Genomic DNA, 15,098 nt, shown 5'->3' on the forward strand with positions numbered 1-15,098 from the left:
TTAGCAAGGATACAATCTGGAAGGGACAGGCTAGCATTAGCAAGGATACAATCTGGAACAGTGGAGATTAAAGCTAGTGTTCCAAGAAAGAGAAAATGGCAGGTCTGTCATATGAGGAGAGACTAAGTCGGTTCGGATTATATTCACTGGAGTTTAGAAGAGTGAGAGGGGATCTCACAGGAACGTATAAAATTCTAACAGGGTCAGACAGGGTAGATTCAGAAAGAATGTTCCCAATGGTGGGGGAGTCCAGAACTAGGGGTCATAGTTTGAGGATAAGGAGTAAACCTTTTAGAACTGAGTTGAGGAGAAATTTCTTCACCCAGAGGGTGGTGAATGTGTGGAATTCACTATCACAGAATGTAGCTGAGGCCTAAAACATGTGATTTCAAGGATAAATTAGATATAGCTCTTGGGGCTAAAGGAATCAAGGGATATGGGAGGAAGGGGGATCAGGATATTGAATTTGATGATCAGCCATGATCAAGATGAATGGCGGAGCAGGCTTGAAGGGCCGAATGGCCTATTCCTGCGTCCAGTTTCTATGTTTCTAAAAGAAAATGGAGAGCGAAGAGAAAAGGGAAGGAAGAGACAGGAGAGAAGTTAAAAGGAAGAAAGAGAGAGACAAAATATTGGTTGAGGGGTTTGAACCCATTTCTTTATCCAATAGGGTCTGCTGGCTGAGATCCAGTCTGATCAGCCCATGGATTTTATGTCCAATATTTTTCCAAAGGTCCTGGATATTCTGGGCAAAACCCAGCTGAAGTCCTCCGGGTATCACCCATAGTGACAAGGAGCTTTGGAATGGTACCACCAGGATCCTAAAGACAATGATCAGCACAATGAGTGCTCCCATGACTGGGATTTCTTCTGTTTGCTACCATGGACTCACCCAATTAGTCCACCAGTTTTAGTCCCTTTGAATTAGCTTATGGTCACATGGCAGGAGGTTGTCTTAAACTAACCAAAGAGAGATTTCTAAGCAGGTGGAAGACTCCTCCATCTGTATCCCTGTTCCACGAACAGATCATTAGCGTGCAGTGGATCAGAAGCACCCCAGGAAACTGTGAAAAGGCAGACAGATATGCTAAGGCCAGAACATTTCAGCCAGGAGACCATGTGTTAGCACTGCTACCAATACTGGGTGAACTACAGAAAGCTCAATTCTGTAGCCTGTAGAGTGTGGCAAAGAGGATTGGTGAATTATTTAATTGATACCCCAGACTGCAGGGGAAAGGAAAGGCTGTGCCACCCTAATATATTAAAGCAGTATGACAGGCAGTGAGGGGGATGAACAAGCACGGGTATAGAAGGCGATGAGGAAAGAGGAAGGCAAAAGGGACAGTGAGGACAAGTTAGAAAGTGAATGAAGCCTGGATGATTCCACATTAAAACCTCCTATCATTCGGTCGGGGAGGTGATGGCCTAGTGGTATTATCGCTAGACTATTAATCCAGAAACTAATATTCAGCTAATGTTCTGGGGACCTGGGTTCAAATCCCAGCACAGCAGATGGTGGAATTTGAATTCAATAAAAAATATCTGGAACTGAGAATCTACTGACGACCATGAAACCATTGTTGATTGTCGTAAAACCCATCTGGTTCACTAATGTCCTTTAGGGAAGGAAATCTGCCATCCTTACCTGGTCTGGCCTACATGTGATTCCAGACATTGTCACAGCAATGTTGTTGCCATCGAGCAATGAGGGATGTGCAATAAATGCTGACCAGCCAGCAACACCCATGTCCTATGAATAAAAAAAAAATTAGGCACAGTGCTCTCCTATTTAAATGAACACAATAAGAAGCCTCACAACACCAGGTTAAAGTCCAACAGGTTTATTTGGAATCAGGAGCTTTCGGAGTGCTGCTCCTTCATCAGGTGAGCTCGTGATTCCAAATAAACCTGTTGGACTTTAACCTTGTGTTGTGAGACTTCTTACTGTGTCTACCCCAGTCCAATGCTGGCATCTCCACCTCATGGCTATTTAAATGAGGAACAGAGAGGAGACTTGACAAGGCTTCTCACAGAATTAAAAAATATCTGTTGGGACAATCCAGGGTGCACAATGTGGATGAGGGAGAAGCCCCTCTCATAAAGCAAATCTCTATCGCCTGGGCCCACGGAAAGTGACCAAGGCTTGGGAAGAAATTCAGTACATGCTGGAGCACAACCTGGTTGACGACAGCCAGGGCAGCTGGAGTTCCCCAGAGGTGCTCGTGTCAAAACCCAATAGCTCAACAAGGCTCCACATTAATTATAGGAAGGTGAATGCAGTGACCAGAGCTGAATCCTACTCGATTTCTTGTCGGGAAGACTATATTGATAGAGTAGGAAACACACCAATTACATTAAAAAAACAGACTTGTGAAAAGGAAATTGGCAGGTTCCCTTAACCACCCTTGCTAAAAGGATCTTGGCTTTTGTCACATCAGACAGCCTGTTCAAGTGCCAAGTTGTGTCATTCAGATTATGAAATCCCCCAGCTACCTTCCAAAGGCTGATGAACCATGTAGCGGTCGGCCTACCCAACAGTATAGATAATCTACTAGTACACAGCAACACATGGAGGGACCATCTAGACCAATTAGAAGCTCTATTCTGAAGCTTAAGGTCAGCTGATTTAATGAGTTTGCTATAGCTCATTTAATCTACCTCGGGTATGTTATGGGTCAAGGGCGAGTGTTGCCCAGGGCTGCCCAGGTAAAAGTATTGATGGATTTCCCCATTCCCCATGACTAAATGGGCGATTATGTAATATTTGTGGATGTGAGGGTTCCACTGCAAGTTTGTGCCAAACCTCAGCCTCATAGCCACCAAGAGTGACGGTAGCCTGGTCAGAGGTGCCAAACAGCTTTTGGGGATCTAACATTCGTATTAACCAACAAACTGCTGCTTGCAACTCCAGACTTTAACAAACAAATGTGTCTACCTGGGTCAGACAATGAGACCAATTAGGATTTCTCCAAAAATTTAAACAGACTCCAGGATATTCCACTGTGAAGAGGGAAACTCTGTGACTGGAAGTGGCTCCCAAGCGCCTTGAAGTATATGTCTGAAGTAGAGATATTAATTTATTTGGATAACAACCCTTTGACATTTGTAGAGAAATTCAAAAGTCTAGAATGCAAGGCTGTTTCAATGGAGCCTACTTTTTCAACCTCATCATCTTGCAGTAAAAACTGATAGCTGACGCTTTATCCAGAGTTTAAATCAGTACACAGTCATCCCCAACAAAAACTTAAACAGAACCTAACTATAGCAGTGTAGGGCTCATAAGAGAGTGTTTGAGGATGAATGTTAATGCATTTTTTTTGTTACAACTGTCTCCTGAAATGCTGCTGTCATCACCTTTCGTTACACTCGGTGTGGAAGTGTCCTGAAAATGTGCTTTATGTTAAGTGATGATTTTTAATCCACCAGTTCGAAACCTGAATTGGACTTTTTAAAAACAGAGACTAAAGGTGGCTTTAACTCACACAGCCAATGATGGTTACCTAATTTGTAACCAGTGTACATTCAACATTCCAATGCACTGAGATGGAGACACCGTCAGCGGGATTTTCCGGTCGCGCTCACCCCAAGGCTGGAAATTCCCGTCCAAGGTCAACAGACCTTTGCATGGTCTGTGTCCCACCCGCTACGATTCCCATGGTGAGGGCGGGGCGGGGGCAGGAAACTTCTGCCCTATGTCTGCAAAGACCCATCAAGGACAATGACCACCAAATATTAGTGAACCACGTTAGCAAGACATCAAGGCAATCACATGAGGTATTCAACTGGTGTCTCCACTTTTAAATCATTAAATCTAATCACTCAGATAATGGGACCTTAGTTGAGTTGGGGGGGTGGGGGTTGGCAGATGCGAACAGGAGATTCCCAGACATGAACAGATTAAGTTATAAGGAAAAGTACACTTGTAATGACCATGTTTGAGTCACTGGGTGATTGTCATGTGTGACAGGTCCACTCATTGTGTGTTTGAGCTTCTGTTTTCTCTACAGTAAGAGCACAAGTAGCTGAGACACTGACAAGGGAAGACCCAAATGTGGACCTTCCTTCTTTGCACTCTCTCCAACCCACCTTTCAAGATTTCAAACCATGTTGTTGACCATTAACACCCGAGGTTGCAGGTAGAGACATCTTGAAGGAAATCAGCTGCACACTACTGTCCCCAGAAGGACAGTTAAATCAATCGGCTGCATATTTAAACTCCATCCATGAGGGAAACAGCAGGACCATCAAATTCTTCGTGTCACCAGCCATATCACCAAACTGCGGGCCATAATGCTCTTCTATTTCTCTGGGCTATAATTTGATAATCAATCCTTCTCCACTCTGTAATCTAATTGTGTGCGTGTGTGTGTGTGTACGTGTGTGCATGCATATGTGTGCGCGTGTGTGCGTGCGTGTGTGTACATGTGTGTGCATGCTTGTGCATGTGTGTGCACATGGAAATTGAAGCGTACTTTATTATTTTTACTTAGGCCAGGTTAAGTACAATAAAGTTAACCCCTTTCTTTGTTAAACTCAAAAAACTTGTCCGAGTAGTTATTTTATGATCACAACACGTCGGCGGTTAAACACTCACTGTATTGCCAGGTATATCCTTTGCACAAAAACTCGAGTGGGAAGTGGGAAAAGAGGGGAGCCATTCACCTCTCTCACCTGATCATAATGGGGTCAAAATCTCTTGATAGTCTCACCTTCCCAAAAGCACGCAGATTCACATCTAAAGCAGTGTAGGTAGAATGCCAAAGAAATTAACTCCAATAAAATGCTCCCAGCTGCAGTAAACATTGATCACAAGTGTTAACAATGCCTTTCTTCCTCTGACTCAGTCCGGGCAACAGTTGCACTTAATATTTTTCAATCCAACTGACCCCCAGTCAATTGAGTGCATAAAAACTAGGAAACTGGGTGCAGCGATGCAGCAGCACTGGTCCATATTTACATTAATTGTGTTTAGTTGGCTGGGGACACAGTAGGTGGATTGGAGGAAGATGTCAAAACTTGTTAGAAAATTCAGCCTTTTTGATTTTGGGGTAGAAAACTAATACAAATGTCCTTCACTCCTGTTTTGCTCAGGAAATGCATTTAGCTGATTTTACACAAATAAAGATTACAATTTTTTTGGGGGTGGGGAGAAGGATATGAGAGTATCAGCAAGACCCTGATACCAGGTTAAAACTTTTACGGTAATGGCTATTTTCTAGAAGAAATGGCCATTAGATTAGATGTGTAAACCACGCAGCTGCTTGAATCGGAATATTCTGGATGCGAGCTAGTTTAGATATGATTCTTTTATATTGAAAGAATGTGAAGAAACATCCTTGGATCCTTGGAGACGAGACTTGCAGTAGATTTTCCAATGCCTCATCAACATCGAAAATGACAAATCTTTCTCTGAGTATTTCTTAACATGAATGCACTGAGGGACTCGCATGCCATATATGAATAATGTTCACAAAAGAATCTACCAGCTATTGGTAATGTTAAATAACATGGCAGGATTCACAGAACAGCCTTTTAAGGAAGTTTACTGAATTATACCATACTGTGTAACAAACTATCTTTGTGCTTGTGTTAATCCCTACACAGTAGCCTATGTTTTATATGATGACTGTTAATTTTCTGGCATATACTATGCAATAGAACCATAACACATACCAAGTACTTTACTTTGAATGCAATATATTTCGATTCATTCTGCACATATTTCATACACACTCAACTATATATTTGTTTCAATTATTGTGGCTGCTATAAAAACATGCAGAATGAAAAATGAAAAGATGAAATTGAACCTTCCACTCCGATTCTTCCAACTGACCATGCGGACAGTATGGATTCTTTCCAACTTAGTTTATCTTCTTTGGAAGACAAATAAGTAAATTTCCGAAGAGAAAACAGAACAATTCCTTCCAACGTACCCACCAAAATGAAAATATGTAAAATATCAACCTATGTTATAACGATCCTCCTATTCACAGATCTTTACACACAATTGCAAATGTGTTTTCGGTGCCGTGAAGAAGTTTGCAAAGGGAATTTTCAATGTATTAATAATCCCAATTTCATCCTCCTGGACTACTGCACCTATTGTATCCCATAGCAGGAATACTTTCATACAATACTTTCACCCATCTCAAGTTCGCAACTGAAAGAGATCAACTCTAACCAGAAAACCACAGGGAATTTCAGAGACAGCGAACATTCCTTCCGGTCGCACATTCTGAAAATGACTAATCTTTCAAAATCTGCTCTTCGCTTCCAATTAATGGGAGACACAGAGACGTCAATCTGTATCAATCAGTGATATTCATTACAAAACAGCAGCATATATACTTCTCCAATACGAAAGTAACTTCGGTAAATATCTCAGCAACCACACACACAAAGTACATAGAGTGAGTTTTTAAAAAATCACTAATGCCACATTGGGGTTTAGCTGACACGTAAATTGTTAAGGCTTTGCTTTTACCGAGGGTGGTAGCATGTGAATGTCACAGGGGAATTACAGTTACTCTGATGACTCACTTTGTGTACAATTATTCGATATATTGTGCAGCTTGCTCAGACGTTAGAATGCTGCTTCACTGCGTAATTTGATTGATAAAAGCAGGGAGATGTTAAGATGAAATGTGTATCGCTGGCACTGTTACTAATGAGGATTTAAAATCTTGTTTAACGTGAGTTTGGTAGCGAAGCGTTAATAGACAGCCGTGTATTTAGGTTAGTTCAGAATGAAAAAAGGAACAAAGTTATTAACATCGGTCGAATACCAAATGACAAAAGAATTTGAAAAGAAAGCTCTACAAGAAGAAACAGCTACGTACCCCGGTACAGAAAGGAGGCTACTGCGATCCATCACACGCTGAATTACTGAAAATGCACTGGCTCCGGCTGTATGCTCTCACAGAAGAAGCAAGCACAGTAAAACATAGGAAAGTCCTCAATGGTGATTATCCTTCCCACCTCTATTGATTTGAAGATCACACTGGCATTGGAAAAAACTCCCCCTCTGAAGCACTACACCACAGTAGCTTGTACTTAGCTCTGCACAGCCAGCAGCAGTGACACTGTCTTTAAGCAACAGCAAGTAAAATGATTCCATGTGACAGTGCTTAAGCATCCCACACAGAGAACACGCTGCATTCAGGCATGGGAGTGAAACCCCATAACCTTCTACAACAGACTGCAGGGCATCGGTGCTCAGCTGACGTACATCTTGTGTCCTTGTATATGTTAAATATGGCATTGCCTTCCTTAGGATTAACTCTTCTACCGTGAAATTAATTTTATAACGAGATGAGGTTAAAAAAAATACCCGGCAAACAGTAGTTTTTTAAATAAAGATAATTAAAATTTGAAAGGTATTCTCTCCATTCAGACTCCTCCAAATGGCGAGAGTGTCGCCTCAGCAGCCCTTTTAAAAGGACAGCATTACCTTCAAGTCTCCATTATAGGAAACAGAGCAATGTATATCTGTCATAGGAAACTCAACAACATAAGTAGTAGGGTGGCACAGTGGTTAGCATTGCTACCTCACAGTGCCAGGGACCCGGGTTCAATTCCCAGTTTGGGTCACTGTCTGTGCGGAGTCTGCACGTTCTCCTCGTGTCTGCGTGGGTTTCCTCCGGGTGCTCCGGTTTTCTCCCACAGTCTGAAAGACGTGCTGGTTAGGTGCTCCCGCTCGACAATCACCAGGCAAGACTGTTCTCTTCCTGTGGGGAAGCACTTCAGCGGTCACGGGCATTCAGCCTCTGCTCTTCGGGTAAGCGTTCTCCAAGGTGGCCTTCACGACACACGACAGCGCAGAGTCGCTGAGCAGAGACTGATAGCCAAGTTCCGCACACATGAGGACGGCCTAAACCGGGATGTTGGGTTTATGTCACACTATCAGTAACCCCCACAGCTTGCCTCCTGGACTTGCAGAATCTCACTGGCTGTCCTGTCTGGAGACAATACACATCTCTTTAACCTGTGCTTATTGCTCCCTCCACTCACATTGTCTGTATCTTTAAGGCCTGGTTGGCTGTAGAGATTTGCATTCTAATCAGTATTCTGTAACTTGATTTTGTGTCTCTGTGCCCTGTTTGAGAGCAGATTTCCACTCCATCTGACGAAGGAGCAGCGCTCCGAAAGCTAGTGGTATTTGCTACCAAATAAACCTGTTGGACTTTAACCTGGTGTTACTAGACTCCTTACTGTGTTTACCCCAGTACAACGCCGGCATCTCCACATCATAGGTGCTTTTGGCCATGCTAAATTCTCCCTCAGTGTACCCGAACAGTGCTGGAGTGTGGCGACTAGGGGATTTTCACAGTAATGTCATTGCAGTGTTAATGTAAGCCTACTTGTGACACTAATAAATAAACTTTAAACTTTTGTTCCTGCTCCATCATATTGCCATTCCATGACCAGATTTACTTCTGTAACAATATTTTCTCCATTCTTCATCCTTCATAGCAAGTCTTTTCCAAAGCATACACCATTGCCATATTAAAACTAAGTACCAAAAATGGCTATATATATTGCACAAGTACCCCCACATAAATTAGGAGTAAATGTAGACTACTTAGCACCTCAAGGCTGCTCTGCTATTGGATAAGATCATAGCCTGATTGTGGACTCAACTTCACACACCTGTCCGCCTGCCCGCCAACCCACCCCCGGCCAATAACCTTTTGACTGCCCATTTTATGAAAAATCTAATCCAGCCTTGAATTTATTCAATGGCCCAATATTTCCTGCTCTCTGAGGAGGAGAATTCCACAGACCAATCACACTCTGAGGAAAAAAAATCTTCTCATCTCAGTCCTAAACTGGAGACCCCCTTATTTTTAAACTGTGTCCCCTGGTTCCAGACCAGTAACTCCCAAATTGTGCTTTGTAAACTTCTGGAGGCTCGCAGGAAAAGTCCGGTAATGACTCATGCAGAAGTACCTGCCTGCCAAAATTAATCTCAATGGTCGGTTTGAGAGTAGCCTGTCGTTCAGAATGGCCAATGTCCAAAGCAGCCAATCAGATATATATACTAGCAAGATTGACAAGCTACTTGGCCAATGATTGCTGTTGATCTGAACAACATCAATAATTAAACCAATAGAATGAGCTTTGCCTCACATCTCAAGCCAAGAGTTGGTGCTGGAGAGCGTCGGTGGCATGCTATGTCTATCTACTTCAAAGTCCTGTGCAGTTGATGCCTGTTGGAGTGGAACTCTCAGATAAGTACCTACATTTTAATTTTAATGTCTTCTGTGTTTCCTTTCATCTTCTGACCTCTTGTCTGGACTCCTGAAGGCAAGGTGAGGATATTGGACTGCCTTCGTCAGACCCTGGGAATGGGGAGGCGATGGCCTCGTGGTATTATCGTTAAACAATTAATCCAGAAACTCAGCAAATGTTCTGGGGACCCAGGTTCAAATCCTGCCATGGCAGATGGTGGAATTTGAATTCAATTAAAAAATATCTGGAATTGAGAATCTGCTGATGACCATGAAACTGTTGTTGATTGTGGGAAAATCCCATCTGGTTCACTAATATCCTTTAGGGAATGAAATCCCGACCTGTTCTGACCTACATGAATGTTACTCTTAACTGTCCTGGGGAACTAGGGATGGGCAATAACTGCTGGCCATCCAGCGATGCCCATGTCCCATGAATGACTAAATAAAAGATGGTGCCATACTCCAGGTGCTGGCAGGAGTGGTGGGGAGGGGTGGTGTTGAGGGGGTTGCAGGCTTGGTGTTGTGACGGCATCCAGAGTAAGGACCTGAACAAAAGTTTGTTTTCTAGCTCAGTCGAGCTGCTGCCCTGCTTTCTGGCCAACGGCAGTCTCACAGTTCTGATTTTGAACAGCCTAAATCAACACCAGTGGCAACTGAGAGTGTTCCTAATTATCTGCTCAAAGGCTGGCCAGTCCCTTAATCATTTTAGACCCGGAGGAGGTGTGGGAGAGTGGGGGGAGGACATGAATTTGTGTTGGGGGGGGGGGGGGGAACATGAGGAGTGGGAATTGGTGTTAAGATGAGGGGTGCGTTATATGGGGGTGCAGGACTGTGGTTAAGGGGTGGGGTGATAGGTTGGGTTTGTAGGGGTGGTTATAGGGATCACTTTTAATGTTTAGTACCACAAAATTAAATAGTGTGCAAATACTGCAATGTGCAGATTAATGAGGGCTGAGGCAGTCACTGATATCGGGGTTGTCGTCTGCACAGTGTTATAAATAAATAATGGGAGATTTTCCTGTCAAATTAATAATATCGCACAATGCTGTTCGAGTAAAATATGTAAGGTGGTTTATTTAATAGCCAGGGTGGGATGCACACAAACTAACACTGTTGCTGCTCTTAATATTAATGAGGAGAAAATCCTGGAAAATATTTCTTTTTAGGACGTGTTCATGAGATTTGACATTTTTATGAAAGGGGTTCACGGAATGTTAAAGGTTTGGGACCACTGTTCCAGGCTATGCATCCCCCAACTTCCCCCAAAGCTCCTCCCGCCCCCCCGTCCCCCCCCCCCCCCCCCCGTCCCCCCACATCGCACCATCATTTTCAAAGTTGATATAAGAAAGCAAAAAAATACCCTGCATTTGTATGGCACCTTTCATCCTTTTAGGGTGTCTCACAGTGCTTTTCAGCCAAGCTCAGTTACTGTAGGAAACATAGCCACCAATTTGTAAATAGCAAGATCCCGCAAAAGCAAATAATGATCAGAGCCTCTGTTTTTGCTATTGGTGGAAGAATAAGTGTTGGCCAGAATAGTGGGAAGAATGTTGTATATTGCATTGAGAAAGGGTTAACATGTGAACTCATGGTCTGCCGCTATTACTGAACTAATTTTATTTACACTTCCCCAACAGAGAGGGCAGCAGAGAGCGCAATATAACAAAATACTTAGACCTTGCAACATACCACACAGAACACATTTGCTCTTCTTCGAAATGGTACCATGAGATCTTACATACCCACCTCACAAGGATGGCCAGGCTTTAGTCAAATGTCTCATGTGAAGATCAGCATTTCCGACAGTGTGGGACTCCTTCAGTATTGCACTGAAATGTCAGCCTAGATTGTGTATTCAAAAGAATCTGGAGTGAGATTTGAACCATTAATTTTATGATTCAGAAGCAAGAGTGTGACCACCGAACATCTCTGCAGACCTTGGAATAAATGTTAATTTTCTGGTGTTGCAATGGGTTCTGCATTTCTCCATTGGTCAAGAAACCATTGACTCCCTTAACGAGAGAGAGTCACCATCAGAGAACTTTGGATGACAAAAAACGTGAATTTTCATAGAGTTTCATCCACTTGGCCTCTGTAATTTCAGCAGAAGAGCTACAAAAACCTGGAGAAATAGTGTGTGTGTCGCCAATGCCAGTTTTCCAGGATTTTCCTGATTCTTAGAATCCACAGAATCATCGAATCCTGACAATGCATTCGGCCTTTCGAGTCTGCACCAACTCTCCGACAGACCATCTTATTCATGCCCTATCCCCGTAACCCCACGTATTTATCTCATTAACCCCCCCTAACGTACACATCTTGGGACACTAAGGGGCAATTTCGCATGGCCATTCCACCTAACCTGCATACCTTTGGACGGTGGGAGGAAACTGGAGCACCCGGAGGAAATCCATGCACACATGGGGAAAATGTGCAAACTCCACACAGTCACCCAAGACTGGAATCGAACCCAGGTCCCTGGTGCTGTGAGACAGCAGTGCTAACCACTGTGCCAAGAATCACTACAGTGCAGAAGGAGGCCATTTGGCCCATCAAGTCCGCACTGATACTCTGACAGAATATCTTACCCAAGCCCACCATCCTGCCCTATACCATGACTAATCCATTTAACCTATACATCTTGAGACACAAAGGGGCAATTTAGCATCGCGAATCCACCTAACCTGCACATCTTTGGATTATGGGAGGAAACCGAGCCACCCAGAGGAAACCCACGCAGATACAGAGAGAACGTGTAAACTCCACACAGTCACACAAGGCCGGAATTGAAACCGATGTCCCTGGCTCTGTGAGGCAGCAGTGTTAACCACTGTGCCTCCGAGCCTCCTTAGCAAAGTTAGAGAAGATGAACGGGAAAACTCCCCATGGAAACTCACACTGGCAAATATCGCAAGTGCCGAGGATTGAATTCAAAATCCCTTCTTCCTGCGCTTGCCGGGACTTTTTTCTTCCAAATAGTTAATGCGGGTGAGCAGAAGTGATCTTGGGTAGTTACTGAACTTGACAATGTGAGTGAGACTAATTATCATTCATTCTACCTGAAATTGTTGCAATATATTTTTATAATTGTAGCACGTTACTGAATCATGCCAATTGATATGGTTGCTGCTGCACTTTGATTGAGGCTAATTCCTGTTTAATCCATCAACTGAAACATTAGCCAAAAATAATAGAAGTTGCAGAAACATTATAACATTTAAAAATTAGCACAAAAACACAGGGCAATTACTGATCGTGGAATTTTGTAATTACTTAATGTGTACTTTGACAATATTGCGTGATGTTTCTCAGTGACTGGGTTTGCTGGAAAATCTAAAACAAGTTTGAGATGTGTGTTCATTGTTTTTGTTTACACTTTTATTGATAATTCTGTGTATGTCGGCTAACTGAGCTTTCTTCTTGAATTGCCACCTTATCCTTTATGTTTGATCATAGAAGCATAGAATCCCTACAGTGCAGAAGGAGGCCATTCAGCCCATCGAGTCTACACTGTCCACAATCTCACCCAGCTCCTAGCCCCGTAACTCCATGTATTTACCCTGCTAGTTCCTCTGACACTAAGTGGCAATTTAATATGGCCAATCAACCTAATCTGCACATCTTTGGACTGATGTTCCAGGTCACTTCATTGCAATATACTACTAACCAAAGTTTTGGAATGAAAGTGAGGATCTAGAACAGGAACTTTGGGCCCCAGCAGGACTGGGGACAAGAGGTAGGCATGGAGTTTGCACTGCAAGTTGGTCTATTGAAGGAGGCCAGTTAAGGTTTCCCAGTCACCCTCTAGGTCCCCGTAAATAAATGGGACAGTAGCTGCCTGGAAATAGAGCAGGGTGAGGGGGTGGGGGAAGGGCATTTGGAGATTGTCTCTTTAAGGGCAACACAGCAGAGTAAGGGTCACATGACCTGTGTGACCAATCGGGACTCAGTGTGGAATCACCCCCCTGGTGAGAGAGTCTGTTAGGCAAAGAGACATTTTGGGAACCAGCTAAAGCCATGAGGCTGCTGTACAATTGTCATTAATAAATAACTACCTTTTGTGTTAACTAATGAAGTCTGTGAAAGTGCATCTTTACAGGGCAGCATTCCAGACAAGCTTAGCTGCCCTGAGGGAGGGTTCAGTAACTCCCGCCACACTCTCAGAGTAGATTTCTCTTTAATTGGAAAAGATGGCATTTCCATTTTTGGGTGCCTCCTCCCTCACTTATCTGCCAAGGTACCCTGTCAGTGCTCTGAAGCATAAGGCCTCCTGTTGCCTTTGAGAGGCTGCCTGCCATCCTTAATTGGACAACAAGCCTGTCCTTCGGTCATTAATTGGCCAATTCAGGGAAAATCATAACTGAATGACTCTTTCCCACACGGAATGAAATTTAACATCAGCGACGGGGGTCCTGCCCACTGTCTGAAGAACTGGTGGGAGCCCCATGTCACCTGCATTGGGAAAGGCCCACAAAATTAAGATGTTTAACTGGTGTTGGGCCTTTTCCAGGATTTAGAAACTGAGAGCTTCTGGCCAATCGGAGGCAGACAGCTTTCCATTGCCCATCAGCGCTATCGGGGGGGGGGGGCGTGGCTGCTGCCAGTACTGCACCCATCAGAAAGTCGAGGATCCCGAGGGACCCTGCCTTCAGGTGAATGAGGACAGGGTGGGGGGAGAGTTGCTGACTGAGGGGGAAGGGGTTGGGTGGGATGACCCATCCCCACCTTGATGCCAGTTACCTCAATCAGGCACTGAGAATCAGGCATGATGCCAGAAAGAAGGATTTGCATTTCGGGTTAGGTTACCTGTATGCCTCTGAGGATTGGTTTCCTATTAGCGGTGATGGGGCAAGCTGTTTAATGCTTCAATTAATGTCTGAGTGGGAAGGACAGACTTAACTGGGTGGAGGCGGGTAAATGGCAGGATATCCACCCTGCACCCTCCCACCGCCAAGCCCACCACTGAGAGAGGGAGGGGAGTGGGGGCATTAAATTCTACCCTCAGTGTGGGCTTCTGACACCCATTTGAGTCATTTGGCAGGGTTTAAAATCCTGTCCCAAGTGTTTGAGTCACTCGCGAACTGCTCCATTTCTCCCCAGTGTTTGGAAAGAACAGATTTAAAAATTTGCATTTCACATTGAAGGCATGTTGCTCTGAATGTTCCTGCAGTTCGATGTGATGTACAGCCTACAGCGACAGTGCAGTAATCCCTAATCTGTTTACGCGGTGTAACTGGCTGTGCCGAGCCAAACGCTTTTCACCTGTCCTTAGGGGATGGCAAGAATTCCTTCTCTTTGCTGTTGCGAAACCGCGAGTGTAAAAACTGTCCAGTCTAATCAGACTGTGTACTCCGGTAGAGTGCTCGTGCATCCTTGGGTCAATGCTGTCAAGCTACTTTGCCATACACAGGTATTTTTAAACTTGTGTCTGTGTTTGAGATTCAATCTTTGATGAGTATCGAGTCCACACGTTAAACACACAGTTGCATCTTACATACTTACCTTGATCACCCATGAAATATCCGCAGCATTTTATCACATCCTTGCATTTGGTCAAAGACTCCAGATGACTGAAAGGCTGGTCTCCCGGAAAAGCCCATGGGCCATATTTTGGATTCGTACAGGAAAAGGAATCCCAGCCAGTAATTTCTACTCTATCATCCATCACGATGACACTAGAAATGTCATCAGTAGAGAATGCACAAATGCACTCAGCAGTCAGTTTGATGTATTTCGATTTACCATCCTAACCACCAGGCATAATGAGCTGCCATGTGCAAACTGTGAAGAAGAACACAGGGGACTGTTGGAGGTTACCGACGAGTCAGGAGGCTAGGCAGAAATAGTTCAAACAGAGTTCAA

The 15,098-nt window shown here is 43.9% G+C and overlaps 1 protein-coding gene across 1 annotated transcript in view; it reads right to left on the reverse strand.

Moving 5' to 3' along the window:
- Nucleotides 1-15,098, reverse strand: part of sphkap (SPHK1 interactor, AKAP domain containing) — a 138,197-nt gene that overhangs the window by 119,879 nt on the left and 3,220 nt on the right. Inside the window, exon 2 of the mRNA XM_078204122.1 lies at nt 14,739-14,911. Coding sequence (XP_078060248.1) covers nt 14,739-14,911 — 173 coding nt within the window. The remainder of the gene's footprint in view (nt 1-14,738; nt 14,912-15,098) is intronic.

Source organism: Mustelus asterias, chromosome 3 (genome assembly GCF_964213995.1).
Source record: "Mustelus asterias chromosome 3, sMusAst1.hap1.1, whole genome shotgun sequence".
Classification (NCBI taxonomy): Eukaryota; Metazoa; Chordata; class Chondrichthyes; order Carcharhiniformes; family Triakidae; genus Mustelus; species Mustelus asterias.